We start from the raw sequence: 13934 nt of genomic DNA, 5'->3' as shown, positions 1-13934 counted from the left end.
GGGGGATGGGATGGGGGGATGACCACCGCCGCCTCCTCCTCTATATAGGGGGGCACTTTCCCACCCACCTCCATCTCCCCTGCCTCCTCCCTCCATGGCGAACCTCCCCACCCACGCCACCAACGCCGACGCCTCCGCCTTCAAGCTCTTCGGCCAGGTCATCCAGCCCGACGCCCACCGCGCCGCCTCCGCCCCCGCCTCCACCTCCATCTCCGCGGGACAGAGCGCCGCGGCCCCGCCGCCTCCTCCTCCTCCTCCTCCTCCCCCGTCGACGACGCAGCAGGCCGCGGTCGGGGGCGAGCCGCTGCCATGCCCGAGGTGCGGGAGCAGGGAGACCAAGTTCTGCTACTTCAACAACTACAACGTGCGGCAGCCGCGCCACCTCTGCCGCGCCTGCCGCCGCTACTGGACGGCCGGCGGCGCGCTCCGCCGCGTCGCCACCGCGTCCCCGGGCCGCCGCAGGCCCCGGCCTAGCGCCCGATCGGCCGCCGCCGCGGCCTCGGCCACCGCCTCCGCCTCCGAGGAAGGGGCGGCAGCGGAGAGCGTTGACTCGCGGTCGTAGGCGCGTGCCCGCGGCGTGGTGGAGCAAGAGCAAATGCTCCGTCCCTCCTCCGCAGCTTCCGGGCCGACGCGTCGGAGGCACCGCGACCATCACCCGTCCACCTTTTGGCTCTTTTGTTTTTTGGGGGGATTTATTATTATTACTATTATTATTGATCGATGTAGGTTCCATTTCGATACCATTTTAGGATTCTTTTCGGTGGCCGCAAGGATACGGCCACGGCCAGCAATACGAATGGAAGAGAGGAAAAGGAAACAAAAAATACTCGTACTTAGTTGAAATGAATGTACTTCCTTCCTTGTGAGCCGTGGCAATGATGATGATGATGATGATGATGATGATAATCTTCTCTCTTCCTCCCTTTTGCCGCCCCACGTTTCTCCTCTGCAGCATTCAGTTATTAGATGCAGTGCAGCGCAGCGCAGGGAGGGACCATTCAATTTCAATGGATCACGTGGAACCGGTGACACACACACACACACTCGCTATTGAGTTGAGTTGCTGTAGATGCGCAGCTTAAGTGGAATGCATACGTGGTTGGTGGGGCGATCTTGTAAATAAAGTACCACTTGAAGAATGCCAATGGCATCAACGCAGGGGGGCAGAGGAATCTACACCATCTAGCAGGAAGGAAGGAGGCATCTACTACCTGAGAAGGCTGGCATTATCCCAACAAACAGGCAAGCTCCATCACTTCCACTTTTAGCCATTCCCGTTAGTGATGGCATAGTGTCAGTTTCTTTACTTGTTCTTCTTCTCGTTGTCAACGATAGGCATCGTATTCATGTCATCGATAAACAAAAGTCCCCCACCACCGGTGCATTATCATCACATGGTGTGGTGTATTAAACTCACCACACAACACACGCAGACCGCGTTCCAGTGCGGCATTTGAACAGGGTCAATTGAAATATATCATTTTTTTAGCACTTTGTAAAATATAGAGCTTCCCGAGCTAGTATATTGACAGCTCGCGCTATTTACATTCTGTACTGATCCGAATCCTGCCGACCTCCTTGCGTAAATAATGTTAGATGCCAGCTCAACCATAGGAGTCGGGGTCAGTGCACCAAAAGTTCAAAGGTGTACACTACACGGAACTTGAATTTGTGTTGGCCAACTCCCTTTTGTACAGTCAACAAAGTAAACTTTCTCCGCGGAATGTTGGTAATATGTTCAGACAGTATCCTCAGCCTCAGCGTGCATCTCATCTACGTACCTGGCGGCATCTCCAGGCCCCAGATTAGACTCTTCTAAAACCTTTAATAAGACCTGTAAAAAATAACATGAATGGGATCGGCATTAAACAGAATCAAGTTACTTCATTTCAGACGTGTAAACTCATGCATGCCTACAGTTATGCTGCTTAAAGGGAAGGATGAGCATGAATAAATCTTTAAGATCCTTCAATTTGTCAGAAGAGTTGCACTGATGGCAACTTTGAAATCATGGTGAAGAAAGGATAGGGCAACAACAACCTTCTCTTTGTTTTTCTATTAGCCAAAACAGTGTTCAAACTTCGCGGTTTCCAGCATCAGGTACTGATTCCTGAATCGCTTGAGTAAACATAGCAATCTTGTAGGTAAAGAACCCAACGAGCATGGGTATCAACTCCAGGTGCATGAAGCCGTACTCTGGAACCAGTATCCTGCATCAGAAAAAGCAAAGGCAAACATGCATGTACGTTTTTTTTTGTTTGTTTGACATATTACGAAAATATTTCAGCAGAAAATACTCCCTCTGCCTCTAAATATAAGACGTTTTTGCAGTTCAAGAGGCAGAGGAAGTATTTTAAAAGACTTGATCTACTTACGCATTCCATCGATTGTACATCATCACAAGAACCATTGGAATAAGCAATCTTGGCTGTGCCGCAGCGCCCCTGCAAGCATTCCAGAAAATTTAGATGTTACATGTATTACAAGCAAGTAGACAAGTACCAGCAGTTACCTAGCATTTTCTAAACGCAGTCAAAATATGCTGTAAGTATGTTTTTTAGAAATAACCAAAGGTGATCGACATACGTCATATAATGAATGGAGTGTCCATTGAATAATTCATACTTAGGGATCATGATTCAGATGATGACCATTAGTTTTTCTCTAATCTTTGTTTTGACTAAACCTATGGCTGAAGGCAGATTAGCAATATAAAGAACTTGAATGGAAGGACCTGAACTGCTCATATTTGTCTTCGTGAATCATGAGCTGCCAGTGTTACATAGGTGAAAACAGAACCAGGTCTGGACAGGCTAGGCAAACTTTGGTGCAAGTCAAGACTAGAATGGTTTGTCTGAAATATCTTCAAATAAGAAAGATATCTTTGCTTGCAGGTTTGTCTATCTATCTAACAGATGGCTATGAAAGCCTTCAATTTTGACCACAGAGTGCAATGTTATAAATGAGATCATAATTAAGATTTAGCAGTGTAGCTCTCCCAAACTAAACGAAGTGTGAGCACTGTTTTAAGTATAAGTATTATTAAAGCTTATCGAGGTAAATCCAAATCCAATTTGTAAGAGAAACAGCTAGAAGTATATACTTGGCAGCTGCTTTAGTTCCACCCGCTAAAGAATCCACACTGGTTCCAAGCATGCGGAGATACACCAGAGATCCAATCAGCCCTGCACTAAAGCTGAAGAGTAACTGATATTAGTGTAGCATGCAAGGCAGCACTTTGGAGATAGAATCAACAAGACGCAAACTAATCCTGACAATCGGTAACAAAGAAGGCCACATCCCAAGTTTGTCTAGAAATAAATAGCCAAGCTTAGTTTCAGATACAAAATGAACAAACATCATATATGAGAAGCGCTAATCAAAAGTGAATTCAATCTAACTCGTCCAAGAAAAAGCATACCTCGCAGCAATTTCAGGAGTGTATGAAACATAAGCAGAAACCACCCCGACGCCACCAATACCTAAAGTAAGCAGCTGCAACCTTTCTTTCAACTGCAAAACACCCTCAGTATCAGTAATAAAGTAACACAAATTTGTGCATATTTCATTCTTGAAGAACACTTGGACCTTGAGCACTTGGCAAAGTACAACTCCAAAAGGTATAGTTCGTGTTGATGGTGAACAGGGAGGAAACTAGCAGTACTCGATCCTGATATTGACTTAAAAGAGATATTACCTTCAGGTATTGCTCTCTGGCCTCAGCTGCCACCACCTTAGGGTCCCCTTTCAGCTGCACTTTCTGCTGCGACTCCCTTAGTATGACATCCTAAAAGAGGACCAAAATCCAAAATAAAAAATTAGAGAAGGGGTATTACACCATCATATGTATGTTATAAATGTGAACATGGTGAAATTTTTGTTAGAAGTGTCTCACATGCACACATCAACGGATATCTAGAGATTATTAACAGCAAGTCAGTTATAGAATTGCAACAGCTTACAATGCCACCGGTGGTTGCCCTGGTCGCTCGGTCCCATTGCTCCTGCTCCCGTCGAGTCGGAGCTAGCTTCCATCTAATGTAGGTGGGTCTATTGACAGCCTACATTCGAATTCCAAGAACCCAACTCATTGAGAGCCCCAAGAGGCAAGAGAATAAGGCTACATTCTGAGGGCAAGGAATTTGATCGAATAACCTCAACGCTAGTGGATCGACCACGGCGGGCAGCCTTGAGCTGCGTCTGCAAGATTGACTTGGCCGGTGCCATAAGCTCCTTGCTCAGATCAACATCCACACTACAATGCACACCCTAAGTTACAAAACCTGGCGAAACGATGTCGGGACACCAAGTGAGGAGCAGATGAGGTGAGGTGAGGTGAGGTTAGAGTAACCTGTCAAGGTCCATTGCGCGGTTGAAGCTTAGAAACCCTGAGTCCTCGTCCGCCTGCTCAAACGAATTGCTTGGTCAGGAGCTTACCCCACTGCAGAACATTTATGCTAGAGAGCGGGACTAAGACGAGCGCTTGCTTGCTGCCCGGCCGGGGGCGGGAATGGGCTTACCGGCGTGACGCGGGGGATGGTGGCGGGCGTGTCCGTACCGCCGTTGGCGATGACGCGCTCCATGTGGGGGAGGAAGTTCTTGTTCCAGATGAAGTCGTCGGTGTTGCCAATGGGGTCGCGGTCCTCCTTCCCCATCCAGTACTTGCGCGGCTTGATGGTGGTCGGGCCGCCGCCGTACGACCCCGGCTCCATCCCCGTGGACCACTTCTGCGGCTTCTTCTTGGGCAGTATTATCTTGACCGGCCTCCGCTCCCCCGGCTGGTCCGCGGCGGCCGCCGCCGCCTCTCCCGAGGCCGCCGAGGCGCGGAGCGGGCGCACGGGCGCGGCGCGGCTGGTGACGACGGCGAGCAGCGACATGGCGGGCGGGCCGCGTGAAATATCTCGGCGGGGGAGTGGAGAAGAGAGGAGAGGAGAGGGAGTGATCCGGAATCGGGACGGGTGAACGGGAGAGAGGCGTCGTGTGGTGGCGCGACGAGTCGCGTCCGCGAGTTATCAGTGTATCGAGCCTGCAAAACTGCTGGAAAATATCTACTCTAGTAGCCACTTGCCAGCTTGGGAAAATGTATACATTTCCGAGTTGCATAGGAGTAGTAATTTTCACCTCCATTGCCTTATCGCACCATGATTATATACAGCTGATGGTGTCAAGAACGGGGATGTGCTTGGCACAGGTGGGTAAATTGCAAGAGGCCATCACAATTGAGCAAAAGTCATCAAACACCCATCAAAATGCATGTTTTCTAGTGGGTTTTTTCTGAAGCATTGATAACTTCGACCCAATTGTGATGGTTTTTCGCAATTTACTCTTGGCAGGTGCAAAGTAACACGAAATTCTGAAGAATTTACTGTTTCGAGCTTATGGTTGCCAGGCATGACAGTCTATGGAATGGAACAAATTACTGAAGATCCAGGTTGGATGCTTTCAGCTCGAGGACCAGATATAACAACGATAATAGCACTCCTAGTTCAGGATCCCAGAACCGATGAACTACAAGTCTGAAGCAGAATAAACCTTTCATCCCCTTCACTACTACAGGACAGGGCCCACATGACATGGAAATCTGGTTATATCACACATCTCCCCTGCACAAAAATTGCAGCAAAAAGGAACACAATATTTTGCGATGCCCTGTTTCTCGCAGGCAACAGAAGAGATAGATAGAGGCTCCGCATCACTCAAACACCCTCTGCTCACTGCTCAGAGAGAGCCGGCCAGCATTGTGTAACGCAACATTACGAAGTTGTCTACGCACTGCGGCACCAGGAGCGTTTGAAATGGCGCCTAATCTATTTTTCATGCTATATATTCCAACATGTGCTGCAGTTGGTACGGCGGCGCCCTGTCAAAACACAGCAGATTTGCACACCGGGCACGAGGTCCTCATCCGAAGCCACCTGTCGATGCACTGCGCAAGAAAATCGCACCCACAAAAATTATGTTAGAATGGGAATTCAGAACCCGGAGCAGCTCCAATGTACGAATTCCATGCGTACCTCTTTATGGAATTTGTGTGCGCACGGCAGATGCCGGAGGGGAGCACCATCAGCAGGGCAGTCCAGGCATATAGGGCAGGGCTCGTCTCGGCGGCTTTCTCCCTGACAATGTAAAGAGGGGAGAGGCAAGTAAGTCAAACCCCACAGAAAATGCACATCCATCTGGTATTTTGTAAGAAACTTAATTGAGAACCTCAGCAACAGATAGTGGCAAGCTGTCAATTTCACTGTCAGAAGCTCCTCTGCGATGGTTGTTGTCATCAAGCGCTATCAAGTTCTCATAGTCATCACTAATATGTGAGCAACGAGAAACTATTAGTCAGAAACTCATAATAAATCGAATATGCATGAACCAACAAGTAGTATGAATCAATATCATGCATGAACCAACAAGTAGTATGAATCTGTGGGAGTATGAGGATAGCCATCTAAGTTAACCTATTGGGAGTATAAGGATAGCCATCTAAGTTAACCTATTGGGTACTATTGCACACATAGAAGTAGAGGCTGGAAGGGTGATCCTTTCGCTGTCTAAAAATGCAAACACCGATAAAGCTGTTTTAGGAATTAGCACTTCAGCAATATGAAACAATCCAGAACATAAGCAGAAACAAACAACACATGCAAATAAGTATAGCAAAATCAGGACAAGTATGCAACTATGACAATAATTATATAGCCTGGCTGCAGACATTTCCATCAAAACAACATTGCACCGATGAATTCTTTTTGCTTTAAAACAGTAAGCACTTACTCATCTGAATCTGTAGGATAGGTGTCGGCACAGCTTTCAAGTGCTTCTTGGAGCGAGTCCAGCACAGCCATTCTCTACATTAGAAACACAAAAACATGAGTAGAAGTTTTGGGCATGCCATGCCAGCAAAGATGGTGTTACAGACAGTAATAGAGGCACAACAGTTGACTAGTTTAGGTATTCATGTTCAATATGTTACAAGGTATCACCCCTTGAGGATACAAGCGTTGGTAGTTGCAATGGCCTAGCTGGCAATTACTTTATGCTTTCCAGATACAATTGGCTAATTGTTTAGTTGGCAACTAGTAGTTGAGTCCTCGATAAGAATAGTTAGCTGATTAGTCCATTCTTTAAAAGAATATCTGCATGTAATCTGCAAACCAACCAAAGAATAAACTTCCAATATCCTGAGACGCATTCGCTCCTTCAATCCCCTTTTTCCTACCACTGAAATCCCATCACACTTTAGTATATTATTACATGGACTAGAGAAAAAAAAAGTATCCTCTTATGCTGATGTGGCCTGATCAGGTAAGGGGTGGAAAGAAGGGTTTTGCTTTAGTACGCCACCCCAAGGAAAATTTATGAATTTTAAAGTATGTTGTCTATTATTATTTAGGGGGAGACATTGATTAATCAAATGTATTGTTGGGATAAAAGGAATGGAAACATGTATACTTCTGTTATTACTACCAATAAAATGCAGTATGAATATTTAGGTTTTCACCAGCTGCTCATACATGATAAGTAAACGAGAGGGACACGTAGTCAACCATACAAAGGCCTCTCAATATTCCAAAGTAGAGATGTTCTTTTGCAATACAGGGTAAAGACTAACCATTTCTAAATCCATGTTTTCTTGTCCAAAACACCCTTTGGTCAATTGCGAGATAATCATCTGAGAAATGAGCAAATGTCAGTCCTCAGTCAAGTGAAGGTCGAAAAAATAAGCTTATTAAGGAGTCCTACATTTTGTTGCTCTGATCCCGGGCCGCTGTTTCTTGGCAACCACCGTCTGCTTGTTATTGGAGCTGATGTGTGAGTAGGTGGCCATGAAGTAGAACCTTGAACTTGCGAGCGCCAGCCGTATGAATACAAGTGTGCCATTGAGCGGTCCCTCTGGCTCTGAGCAGAAAGTACAGTTACGAAACTAAATGAAGGATGGGATGCAGATAAATGAGGAAAAGAATCAACAGAATGCCATAGCCAATAGGTGAAAGCAGGGAAATGCAGTTATGAAGTTGGAACTTGAAATACAAGTCAAGAACACAAAACTCAAGAGTAAGAGCAGTATGAAATAATCAAGTTTTAAGCGTTTTGCTAATATGCAGTTCTTTTTTGGTACTGAGTATTCTCCCAAGTTAAGTAACCCAACAACAGGTATTAAGTGATTGCAGGCATATATGATGCCATGCTAACTTTGCCTCAAATATTAGTTGGTGCAATGCAATTCGCCTTTCAGCTACCTGATTTGCAAAGTGCAAAGGTTTCATCAATAAAACAGAGAGGGTAGCTATGGCTTCCGGCAAACTTAACTGAGAGTTATGGGCATCAACATATCAGTTCAGCCATAACTCATAACTAACTGAAACCATGCCACTTTTCATAAGAAGATGATCACATGATTCTTGCAAGATTTTTCAGTGAGCGAGCCCCCACAACATACGCATCAAGACAGAGCGGCAACTTACAGAACTAGATTGGCCCTCTCTCGCAGCAATTCTGGCACGCGCAGCATCTTGCTCTTGCAGTGTCCAAGCTAGAGTCGTATCAACCTGCAAGATGTCAGCAATTGGTTGGCCGTTTAGTAAACTTGCATCAGTAGTGAATCATCAGAAGAAGCCAAGAAAAGACTGCTAGTAGAAGAAAACAACAACTAAGAAACGGAACCTTGACTGAGAAAGGGACAGCAAGATTGAGAAGTAAGCAACAGAAACAACCTGCTGGGAAGATTGCGAGCCAGGCTGTTCCTGGTTGAACTGCTCTTGAAGCTTAAGAGCAAGCATCTCATCTGACTGAATTTGCCTGGCTTTCAACTGGCTCTCGTCAGGGAGTGGGAAATGGAGCCCCTTGATCCTCGACAGCCATGCGCTACTGTCTTCCATGAGTAGCTCAGGAATGGCCATAGAGCTCTGTCCAGGCATCGCAGCACCATCTTCGTTGGGCACAGAGACTGATCTGCAAATCTCATTACCCCAAGTTCCCCAACAACACTCGGCCGTTTCACTTCTTTCATCTCTAGATTTGTGTGCCGCTGCACTCCATGAATCCCACCCCGCAGGCCTAGCTCCCAAGATACCAGCACTGGAACCATGCGATCCTCCCCTGAGCGAAGGGGGTCCTGCTGCCCACGCGCTCCCCCCCTCGCCTGCCTTCTCCTTATCCTTCTTCACCGCCTGACTTGGCTGCTGCGGCGGCCAGGCCATTCTGCTTGTCTGCTCGGGAAGACTCCCGGGGCGGCGGGATGGATCCGCGGGCTCCCAGGCAGGACGCTTCCGATCAGGCGAGTGCGCGCACGCCTCGTCCTCGGAGTCGGATGACACCAAATCCACCACCTCCATTTCCTGCAAAAATGGGGTCAATATAGCATCTTGCAACTTCTCTTTTACAAAGAAAAGAAAAGGATAAGCTTTCGCCCCCTTTGTGCGATTGACACGAAGAAGCTCAAGAAAACTGGTGGCGTGGGACAGAAATCCCCGATTCAAGTGGTCTCGGCACTCAACAAAAAGTTGTTGATTCGTGGTTCTCACTAAATCGTCGTTGAATGGCCGGGAGGAAAGATTGACTGGGCCAAGAAGCCGCGCACAGACGCACGAACAATCTGGAAAGAAAAATAGAAGGAAAAGGGGAAGGGAGGAAGAATTTCAGGTTGGGGCAGGGCATACTACATACCTGCAGAAGGAGAAACAAGGAAGAGAGGGGGGAGCGGAAATGCTAGGGCTGGTGGAGCTCGGGTGCGCCCGTGGGGAGGAGGCGGAGGCGTGTAGGAGGGTGTGTGGTTCTTGGCTCCTCGCTTCCTCTTCTTGATTTTGGTTCTCAGGAGACGAGGCGGGTGCGTTGCTCGGTGGGCGATGAAGAAGGGGTGTCTGCCCGGAAATAGAAAGCTTTTGCACTTTGCCCCCTGCTTGTGACCTGTCACATGGAAATACTGCGTGCGTTCACTTTTGACCGATCTACCTCCTCCATCCAAGATTACTAGTAGAACGCTGCGTTTCTATGGCCTATATGACCATATAAAAATATGAATCAAACAAATGATTAAGTTTATTTTTAAGGTCAAAGTTTATTTCTCCCTCATACGTTCATACATTAATTGGGTGCCCAGTAGCCTCCTCAAAATTCAATTGTCTCGGCAGCCCGGTCACCCCAAAATCCGGACCATATGTGGAGGAGAAATGTCATTGTTCGGACCATCTGCCATGTTATCTTTAAAACGCAGGCCCGACATAAAACCCACCCTATGACGTATCCTTCTTTTTTCCTATCGGACCCCCCTCCCTGCTCGGTTTCCCGCCATAACGGGACATTTCTCGCTGGAGCCCTCTTCTTTAAAATTGGATGGCGCGTACCTCACATGGACATTTTCTTTTTCATATTTACAATATAATAGAGTGGATTAAACTAACACATACTATTATCACAAAACAAAAAATAACTATAGAGATCATTCTCAATGGTCCATTCAACTTTGCAAATGCACGCAGTAAAGTATCATCTTTTCTAGGTTTTCTTGTTATGTTGCAACATGTGCCAATATTTTTCTCCCATTTATCATATAGCACATCTATTATCACAAACCAGTATTTTTCTCCCATGTGCAATTTGGTAAGATAAGAAAAAAGATATGTTAGTTTTGTATTAGAAAAGTTGTGATTGTCATTTAATAGTAGATATAATGAGAACAATAAATGGGAGCACACCAAGGAATATGTTATTTTGTTTTGGAGGTTATCGAGAAAAATCTTATGTTTTCATTTTAGAAAGGTGATCTCACATATGTGGTGCGATTTTTAAATTCTTGATTACCTATTATTTACGTGATTGAATTGAATCAATACCTGCCAAAACAAGCACAAAACAAGATCTCCCGATTTGATGGGATTTGTTTTTTTATGAGAGGGAGAAAATAAGCCAATGGGAGATGGTGATGGGAGTTGAGACGAAAAAATAGACGAAAATAAACCGATGAGGAGAAATTACCAACTCCCCCTTTAGCAGTATAGATTTTTGACACTAGATAGCCATGAACAATAGAAATGGAAAATGTACAGAAATGATAAGCACATATATGGCCAAACAATCATCATATAATCAGCACATTATTAAGGCCAAAATGACATATTTTAACTCTTTTGGGAAGTTAGCACAAAATGACTCTATCAAAACTCTTTCCATTTTGGTCGATGGGGAGCACAACGGTGTGCTCCGCTTGCCGATACGTGGACGGAGTCAGACGAGATCAAAGGAAACATCAGGGGGTCAGAGAGGAAGAAGAGGAGGAAGGCGGCATTGTCTTGGCGTCTCGGCTCGATGTAGTGCACGCCTTGGACGTAGTCGGACACGAGGGCGCTTCTGGACACTTTGTGGAGGTCGGTGACGATGTTTTTCACGACGTCTCCATGGACGCGCTCTCGGGCTCCGTTGGGGTAGGTGGATCTGGGGCTTCTAGGTGTTCTTTCTTGGCAAAGGGGAAAGATGGGAATAGGGAATGAGTTGCTAACAAGGGCTAGCTCGAGATAAGAATGTGTGGGAGGTAGCATGGGCGAACACGACACAAGGGCTAGCTCGAGATAAGAATGGGCTTTACGATGGGAGGAAGAAGAAAGTGGGTGCGAGCGGCACCCATACTCACAAACGAGTGGAGCCAGGCGAGACACATGGCATGAGTGACTGAGAGGATATGCGGGCTTGTGGCGAGAAAAGGATAGAAGAGGGTTAGGTGGGCTGGTGGCACTAGGCTGGCTTTCTGAAAAGGCCAAAATGCCCTTTGCCTTTTCAACAAAAAACAAGGGAAGAAAATAAAATGCAAGGGCATTTTGTGAAGATGCAAAAATAAAAGGAAAACATATTGTTGGAAGATTATTTAAATTCTTAATTTAGAAAGTGGTTTGGGAAAATCGGGAAGGTTTAAATTTAAACAAGTTTGGGTTAATTTCAAACTGTTTGAATTTATAACCCAAATTAAATGAACTCCAAAATGGCTCAAATTTGAGGAGGTGACCCTACACATTAAATGTGATTTATGGGTGAAGTTTGAATATTTAATTTAAAAGTAAATTTTGCAATGCAGTTTGATACGTCTCCAACGTATCTATAATTGTTTATTGTTCCATATTGTTATATTATCAATCTTGGTTGTTTTATATACATTTACTAGCAACTTTATATCAAATTTTGGGACTAACCTATTGACATAGTGCCCAGTTCCAGTTGTTGTTTTTTGCTTGTTTTTTACTTCGCAGAAAATCAATATCAAATGAAGTCCAATTGCCACGAAACTTTTTGAAGATTTTTTTCTGGCGATGAAGGACCCTGGAAGCTTCTGGAGCACATGATGGGACGCTCATGGGGCCCACTAGAAACCAGGGCACGCCAGGGGCCTCCAGCATGCCCTTGTGGGTAGTGGGGCTCACGGGCACCCCCCTTGACCTACCCCCGCCTCTATAAATACTCTAAAATCCCCAAAACCCTAGGGGAGTTAACAAAATACAGTTTTTGCCGCCGCAAATTCCAGAACCACGAGATCCAATCTAGAGGCCTTTTCCGGCACTCCGCCGGAGGAGGCAACGATCACGGAGGGGTTCTTCATCATCCTTGTTGCCCCTCCGATGATGCGTGAGTAGTTTACCACAGACCTACGGGCCCGTAGTTAGTATCTAGATGGCTTCTTCTTTCTTTTTGATCATCAATACAATGTTCTCCTCGATGTTCTTGGAGATCTATTTGATGTAACTCTTTTGCAGTGTATTTGTTGGGATCTGATGAATTGTGGGTTTATGATCAGTTCCATCCATGAATATTATTTGAGTCTTTGCTGAAATCTTTTATGAATGATTTTTATAGCCTCGTATTTCTTCTCCGATTTATTGGTTTGGTTTGGCCAACTAGATTGATTTATCTTGCCATGGGAAGAGGTGCTTTGTGATGGGTTTGATCTTGCGGTGCTCAATCTCAGTTATAGAAAGAGACATGGCACACATCTATCGTTGCTATTAAGGGTAACAAGATGGGATTTATTCATACATGGGTTTATCTTGTCTACATCATATCATCATTCTTATTGCATGACTCCGTTTTCCATGAACTTAATACACGAGATGCATGCTGGATAGTGGTCGATGTGTGGAGTAATAGTAGTAGATGCAGGCAGGAGTCGGTTTACTAATCTTGGACACGATGCCTATATACATGGTAATTTCCTTGGATATCGTCATGATTATTCGCTTTTCTATCAATTGCTCGATAGTAATTTGTTTACCCATCGTATGCTATTTTCTTGAGAGAAGCCTCTAGTGAAAACTATGGCCCCCGGGTCTATTTCCTATCATGTTAAAACCAAAAATACATTGCTGGAATTTTCTATTATTTATTTTATTTTGTATTTTTGTTAGATATATTTACCAAAACCTATACAATTTAATCCATCTCAATACCGTTGAGGGATTAACAACCCCTTCACGCCTTGGGTTGCAAGTATTTGTTGTTTGTGTGCAGGTGTTGTTTACATAGTGTTGCTTGGTTCTCCTACTGGATTGATAACCTTGGTTTCATAACTGAGGGAAATACTTTCCTTTATTGTGATGCATCATCCTCTCCTCTTCGGAGAAATAACAACGTAGATACAAGCAATCATAGTTTTTTTTAAAGGCTTTAAAAGAAAAGGCTCCAATCTGTAAAGTTGAAAGCTTACAAGTTACTTTCTGAATTCAAACCAAGTTTTCAAATTGTTTGGAAACAAATAAATGCAAGATGAAAATAACTCAAGACCAAATCCATACATTTCATCCAATAACTTAAATTACTGTTACAAATAGGTCCATAGAGGCTGGGTTTTTGGGTGGTGTTGTTACAATATCTCATAGGGTTGAAATCCCCAGTTTATTATGTTCCAAGCACTTCGTGCATAGACCCAACTACTAGAATCCTAAAAAGCAGCTAACATTTTT

At 45.1% G+C, this 13934-nt stretch overlaps 3 protein-coding genes across 4 annotated transcripts; 1 reads left to right on the top strand and 2 right to left on the bottom strand.

Annotated features, from left to right (window-relative positions):
• On the top strand, nt 1-906 carry LOC123061912 (dof zinc finger protein MNB1A). The gene has a single exon (XM_044485196.1). It carries the CDS (start codon nt 95-97, stop codon nt 560-562), a length of 468 nt encoding a protein of 155 aa, XP_044341131.1. The 5' UTR covers nt 1-94; the 3' UTR covers nt 563-906.
• A 561-nt stretch (nt 907-1467) lies between these two features.
• LOC123061910 (protein CONSERVED ONLY IN THE GREEN LINEAGE 160, chloroplastic) lies at nt 1468-5006 on the bottom strand. Of its 2 annotated transcripts, none has more exons than XR_006429410.1 (10): nt 4521-5006; nt 4352-4404; nt 4156-4255; nt 3963-4061; nt 3698-3787; nt 3422-3513; nt 3104-3196; nt 2376-2444; nt 2041-2196; nt 1468-1834 (listed from the first exon to the last, which is right to left on the bottom strand). XR_006429410.1 is itself a non-coding variant. In XM_044485195.1 (10 exons), the coding sequence occupies exons 1-9, from the start codon at nt 4875-4877 to the stop codon at nt 2075-2077; spliced, it is 1089 nt and encodes a 362-aa protein (XP_044341130.1). In that variant the 5' UTR covers nt 4878-5005; the 3' UTR covers nt 1468-1834; nt 2041-2074. The 2 variants fall into 2 exon arrangements, 1 of the variants encoding a protein (XP_044341130.1); XM_044485195.1 differs by having other exon boundaries at nt 2041-2210; nt 4521-5005.
• A 453-nt stretch (nt 5007-5459) lies between these two features.
• Nucleotides 5460-9869, bottom strand: LOC123061909 (uncharacterized). The gene is made up of 9 exons (XM_044485194.1): nt 9661-9869; nt 8709-9332; nt 8460-8543; nt 7738-7893; nt 7607-7666; nt 6769-6842; nt 6208-6304; nt 6015-6116; nt 5460-5926 (listed from the first exon to the last, which is right to left on the bottom strand). The coding sequence occupies exons 2-9, from the start codon at nt 9327-9329 to the stop codon at nt 5864-5866; spliced, it is 1257 nt and encodes a 418-aa protein (XP_044341129.1). The 5' UTR covers nt 9330-9332; nt 9661-9869; the 3' UTR covers nt 5460-5863.
• Nucleotides 9870-13934: the final 4065 nt, after the last annotated feature.

This window comes from Triticum aestivum, chromosome 3A (assembly GCF_018294505.1).
Source record: "Triticum aestivum cultivar Chinese Spring chromosome 3A, IWGSC CS RefSeq v2.1, whole genome shotgun sequence".
Taxonomy (NCBI): Eukaryota; Viridiplantae; Streptophyta; class Magnoliopsida; order Poales; family Poaceae; genus Triticum; species Triticum aestivum.
This window is presented reverse-complemented; position numbering and strand designations above follow the sequence as displayed.